Source organism: Microtus ochrogaster, linkage group LG2, assembly GCF_000317375.1.
Source record: "Microtus ochrogaster isolate Prairie Vole_2 linkage group LG2, MicOch1.0, whole genome shotgun sequence".
NCBI lineage: Eukaryota > Metazoa > Chordata > Mammalia > Rodentia > Cricetidae > Microtus > Microtus ochrogaster.
Window position 1 is genome coordinate 12,608,096 of NC_022028.1, and position 6,460 is coordinate 12,614,555.

Here is a 6,460-nt window from a genome sequence, read left to right on the forward strand (position 1 = left end):
CCATGATGATTTATGCTTGGATACTGGGAACAAAACCTCGTTTGGGGAAATCATGGAAGCCCCTAAACCTCACTTGAACATTAAGAGGCGCAGAAGACACTCTTGGTAGAGATTTTCCGAAGCCACCGCGATACCCAGGAACGAACGCAGTCAGAGCGTGGCCGGGCAGCGTGGTGACGTCACGGCACGTCGGGTGCGCCCCGCCCCGGTTCGGCTGGTCGCCAGGGGACGCTCGCGGGTCGGGTCGCCTTGGCAACCCTCCGCTCCGCCCCTCCACCCCTTTAACCTTTAGGCTGCGCGGTTCCGGGTCCCTCTCCGTCCCCGTCCCTATCCCTCCCCTCCCCTTCGGGCCTGTCAGAACCGGAAGGGAAGATGGCGGCGGCGGCGGCCGAGCTGGTGATCGGCTGGTGCATCTTCGGCCTCTTGCTCCTGGTAGGGGAGGCGCTCCGAGTTCTCCCGGGCTGCAGGGGTGGGAGGAGGAGGGCGGGCCAGCCAAGGCCCTGCGAGCCGGGAGAGCTTCCTCACTCGTCCTGCTCTCTGCTGGGTCCGAGGGTCCCCAGAGGAAGGTGGGCGGCGAGGCGCTGACTCCCGAGGTCTTCTCCCTAACTTCAGGCTCTGTCTCTTGTCTGAGGACGTGGCTGGAGGGTCTGTTTGGGGCCGAGCGACCCTCCGGGTGGAGAAGGGCGTGATGGCTTTGCTTGGTGTCCGCGCCGCCTCTGCCAGTCTCCCGGGCGCTGCCCTGGTCACTTGTTTGTTTTTCTAAATGTCCCATTTTTCCCACGTGCTCCAACCCGTGGGGTAGTAAGTGCCCAGACTTCCCCGTGCTCATTGTGCGATTCTGCCTTGATGACGCCAGTGTCACGTTCTAGATGTCACATTCCACCTAGAACAGTGTGAGCAGGAGTATGGCCAGTGTGACAGCCCTCCCGTCAGCCAGTGTTAGCGTACCCTAACACTGTGATTATACTGCTACCTCTCTGCCCTCAGGTGCCGTCTTTCCAACTGTCTCGTCTTAGATTATTGAGTGCACAAACTCTACTGTCATGGCCCTGAATACTTTGGTTATCACTCTGCTATTCAAAGGCAACGGGCTCTGTTCAGTTTGCTACTCTTTGGGCCTTTTACGTTGTCAAGCCCTTTCCCTGCTCTTTAAGGACTTTAATCCTACAGTTATTCAGTGTTTACCTTTTGAAACTCGTTGGATGTAGTTTGCCCGATTCCCTAGACTGACATTTATGTAGTGTGTTTTTCTAGTAGTTTTTACCAAGAACCACATACACATAGCACTTGTGTAGCGTGTCCAGGGATCCTACACCGAATTTTTGGTTCAAGGATGGTACCCTCACTTTTACAAATCCCATTGCCCTGAACCGTTCTTGGGGGGGGGGGTTGGGGTGTGAGGGGAGGGCTATTGGAAATTCCTAAGTTGTTAGTGTAGTCTCCAAAGCCATGCAGTCCTATACTTAGAGAATTCACTGACTTTTCCAGTCCACCTATTTAGAAGAAAATAAACATGTAACCGGTATGAAAGTATAGTGGGACTGTTTTGATTAATGAAAAAAAAATTAAGTCACAATAGTTTTGTTGTAGACCATAGAAGGATACAAAGGGAATAATAACATGGCTTTTATAAAGGACTGATATGTGGGAAACATGGATTTTTAAGTGTTGAAAGACAAAACATGATTTTGTAAATGAAATAGAACTTGGCAGAGGACGTGGTTGGAAGAAAGTGCAAGCAGAAGCAGACTTTGGAAAGTTAGTGAAATTGCATCAGCAACAACTTTGAGACTGATAGAATTGAGCATAGGTGAGGTGCAAAAATAGCGATTTATTCAAAATGAAGTTAATGTCAGTCTGTTTAGTGCTTGGCTTGTTAGAATGGATCTGTATTCACGTCTGCTTCCCATTCAGGCTTGAAGTAAGTTATTTCAGCTGAAATGTATGCACAAAAGCGGTGTGGAGTCAGAAATAGAGGATTGCTTTTGATAGCTGGGGATATTCTCCATGACTGCACCAGAAGTCAGCAAACGCCAGCGTCTTCAGGTTCTGTGGCAGTGTGCAATCTAAAACACTGGACATTTTCTTTACATTCAAGGCTGTTAGTCCAACTTGTGCTTTCAGTGACTCTTTTACCCACTCCTCTCTTCTTCTTCTTCTTCTTCTTCTTCTTCTTCTTCTTCTTCTTCTTCTTCTTCCTCTTCCTCTTCCTCTTCCTCTTCCTCTTCTTCTTTTTATGTGATCTTTTTGTTACTCAGGAGGAGGTGCTGGTAACTAAGTGAGGTGCATCCTCAAAACATGCCTCTTCCTCTTCCTCTTCTTCTTTTTATGTGATCTTTTTGTTACTCAGGAGGAGGTGCTGGTAACTAAGTGAGGTGCATCCTCAAAACATGGATACATTGTATTATGTAATATCAGATGTTACATTTATTAAATCACCACAGACCTTGTCAGAAATGTCCTGAGAATTTCCAAGTACAGAAAAGTTGTCAAGCTCACAACTTGTTGTACTATGTACAAGTTTTGCAAAATTCTAATTCTCACTTGAAAACTTGAAATTTTAAATTTCATTTTACTTATTCATTTGTGTGATGCGTATGTGTGCTGGCCTGAGGGAACACTGCAGGTATGTGGTGTGTGTGTGTGTGTGTGTGTGTGTGTGTGTGTGTGTGTGTGTGCGTGTGTGTATCTGCACTCAAGAGTGCACCACGGTGTGCGGGTGGAGGCTGGAGGACAACTTTCTTCCACTGTGTGGGTTTTGGGAGCAAACTCTGCTTTGGCAACGACAGCTTTGCTGGCTAAACTCCCTCACTGACCCAAAAGCACGAATTTTGTCACTGGCAACAAGTACTGTTGGATGTATTAAAGTGATATTTTGTTATTGTTGTTCATGTGATAAAGTCCATTAAAAAGCAAGGGCAGTGGTGGCACATGCCTTTAATCCCAGCCCTCGGGTTGGAGGCCGAGGCAGGCGGATCTCTGTGAGTTCAAGGCCAGCCTGGTTTACAAGAGCTAGTTCAAGGACAGGCTCCAAAGCCACAGAGAAACCATCTTGAAATAATCAGTGGAATTTCGAGGAAAGAATGCGGTTGCTTGAGGAAGGTTGCTTGGCTCTCAGCTCCTTTTAAGTGTTCAGAATCTTTGCCTGATAGCCACCGTCACACTTTGGTATACAACAGGACATTATGCATGCTTTTTATCTTACTGCAGAGCTTAAGGCCCATTGGTTGGAATTTAATAAAGTGAATTGTCCCTGTTTCATCAAACACAGTAACAAGTTAGTGTGTGTGTGTGTGTGTGCCCGTGTGTGTGTATGTGTAGTGAAGAGTGCAGGCTCGGGGCGCTTTGGTCCCATTGTCTTGTTTTATGATAATATACCAACAGTGTTACCTGCAGTGGTTTATCAGTCATGCACCCGAATGTCGGAACGGGTTTTTAAAATGATGTAGAAGTTTTTAGTTTTTGAATCTCTAGAAACACAGGATCTGTAGACTTCTCATTTTGAGAACGAATGTCAGCTGTGTAGAGAGGGTCAAGTAATGAGTGTTTCCTTTTTATGATCTTTGACAAACAAATTGGATGTTAGTTTCTAGGGCCACATGCAGAATAATTACATTTGGTCCCTTGTGCTCTAAAATGTAAGCACTTTTACTGACTTCCCCATGTTCTCAGTAATTTGGCCTACGTCACCTTCCAGCTCTTTCTGTTACTACAGAGGCAAGCTCCATTGTGTAGCGCACATTTATTAGTGTTCCTTGAGGTGTGGGCATCACCTGTGGAGTTGTGACCACTCCATAGTCTGTGGGGAGCCCCATTAAAGTAGTCTAATAACCTCCCTGGGATCATATCTGCTGCTTAGTTTGACAAAACTCTTTAGCGTCCTCATTCTTTCCTCTACCCCATTGCTTGTCAACCTTGGCCGTTTGTTAAAACCATCTAGGGAGTTTTAAAAATCCTAGTGCCCAGAACAATTAAATCCAAACTGGGAAGAGTTGGAGAACTATTTTAAAATCTTTCCCTGGTTTAATAATAGCTTTTTAAAAGAAAAGAAAATGCCCTGAGGTGTTATTTTATGAGGTATTAACTACAATGCCATTTGTTAAGCAGTTACTGTAGTTATGCAGTGTGCTACACAATAGCTTGTTTAATCTTGAAAACCCATTCCAAGAGTTTTCATTCTTATCTTATAGGCCAGGAGAATTTGTTCATTATACAGTTACTATTGTCATCTGTAGCATAACCTAAAAGAAGACATGGGGTCCTCTTAAATTAGCCAAAACCTCTTGCTTGGCCATTCTCCCTGGCAGCTCTTTGTAGCTTGTCTCTGAGGTTAGTATATGCTTTCTGTGCGCTTGCTGTCAGCTGCAGCTTGGTAAAAAATGCCCATGAGTCTTTCCTGAGATCTGTAAGTGAATGCACTGAGTTCTGTGTTAAGTGCTATTCAGTGTAGAGAGAAAAGACTCAGCTTCCAGTGAGTTCAAAACAAACTTGAGGAATGTTTACAAGAATTTTGAATCCACCTTAGAAACTTATTACATGTTAATATAACATTTTATGGACAGTAACTTCCTGAAAACAAAACAGACCAACAAAAAGTTTGAACTTTTAAACCAGAATTTGAGCTTAAGTCATTTTTGCTGTGGTTGTATTATTATTATTATTATTTATGCCTAACATCTAGCTTCTTTTTCTTTTCACTTAATCTTTTCCTTTTTGTAAATGACAATGTTGAAATGACAGCAATAGGAATGACATGCAGCTTTGATGAATTTCAAATGCAGTGGCCAAGTGAAAGAAACTGGACCCAAAAGATGAGCTGTAACATGAATACATAATGGCATTTGAGAAATGATACAAAGTGTAGGGACAGATTGCAGGGAGTAGTGGTTAGGGCGGAAGATGGAGAGTGAGGTTAGCCAAGACAAATCAGAATGTTCAGTTTAGTGGAAACTTCTTGGTATCGTAATTGTGGTAGAATTTGGATGCTTACAGAACAAGTTGTATGGTACAAAGTAAGTTTGTGTCTCTGCACTCCAGCAGATCACGTTTAGAACAGTGGTTCTTACTGTTGACTTATAAAGCCCTGATTCTTGAGGATCCCTACAGATTGGTTGATTTGCTATGGAGTAGGGGATGCATAAAGGTATTTAAAAATTACTAAGATAACTCTAGCTCACAGTCAGGGCTGAGGACACTGACTTAGTATGTGTCTGCAACTCTCTGTTATGGGGTAGAACATAGGAGCTCAAAATGCAGTTCCTGACCGCTGCCACGATCATGTCTGTTAACATGGAGGTGTTTGGAGCCTACCTGGGTCTCTATTATGAAGCTCTGGGAGGTGGACCCAACACCCTGCCTCAGCAGGTCCCCTGTATGATCCCAATGCTGCCTAATGATGTAGAAGCCTAGGACCTATGTATGCTCTAGAAAGGTCTGAAGAATGCCACTCAGCTAAAGATGTCAACTCCATTACCTCTGGGCACAGTTTTCACAGGAAATCTTGTTAGGCACATGAATCTGTTTTCATTATTGGCTTTTCTTTTCTTTTCTTCTTCTTCTTTTTTTTTTTACTTGAGCAGCAAGAGTTTATTTCCGCTTCTGTTTCCAGGGGAATAGTTTGTAATGGTTGAATGAATGCTGGAGTTGATAGCAGAGAGATCGTGAGGTAGAGAGAGTGAGAAACTTGAGGCAGAGAGAGTGAACTGGAAGTGGTGAGGATATATACTCCCAAAGTCCATCCTCAGTGACCTATTCCTCCTATAACCTACCCAAACTGTGCTACCAACCACGCAGAGGACCATGCTTTTAAATAACAGAGACACGGGGGTAAATGCCCTTTAAAGTTTGAATTACAGCTTTTGTGTGGTGGTTAGCAGTTAACTTCTAGGTGGATGGCGTCTGTGGGCTGTAATTTCTGGTACATTTCCTTTAGATTGGAGAGAGATATTGGGGCATGACATTGCATGTAACTATTAATGTTTGCTGCGGACGTATGTAGTGCTGCATTGTTACTCATAAGGTGTGTGGATTTACGTAAAATTGTACTGCATTTGCATTCATAAGTAGACTTTAACTTTCTATCTTGTGCAAGTTAATAAACGTTTTCTTTACACATGTAAAAGAAGTTTTGGCTAAATAAACTCCAAATACAGGCTGATGTTAGTGCTAAAGGAGGTATGAGGTAGTAACAGGTCTTTCCTTTTGCTGTGTTTCAGGCTATTTTGGCATTTTGCTGGATATATGTTCGTAAATACCAGAGTCAGCGGGAGAGTGAAGTTGTCTCCACTGTAACAGCTATTTTCTCATTGGCGGTTGCACTGATCACGTCAGCACTTCTGCCAGTGGACATATTTTTGGTTTCTTACATGAAAAATCAAAATGGTACATTTAAGGTAAGTGTTGCTGTGCTTTGTGGTTATTTTTTCCTTGTGGGTACTTAGTAGTTGTTTCATTAGCAAAC

At 43.8% G+C, this 6,460-nt stretch overlaps 1 protein-coding gene across 1 annotated transcript in view; it reads left to right on the forward strand.

The window, feature by feature from the left end:
* The first annotated feature begins 207 nt into the window (after positions 1–207).
* Lmbrd1 (LMBR1 domain containing 1) overlaps positions 208–6,460 on the forward strand; it is a 91,905-nt gene continuing 85,652 nt past the window's right edge. Inside the window, exons 1-2 of the mRNA XM_005359882.3 lie at positions 208–432; positions 6,216–6,392. Coding sequence (XP_005359939.1) covers positions 373–432; positions 6,216–6,392 — 237 coding nt within the window. The 5' untranslated portion in view covers positions 208–372. The remainder of the gene's footprint in view (positions 433–6,215; positions 6,393–6,460) is intronic.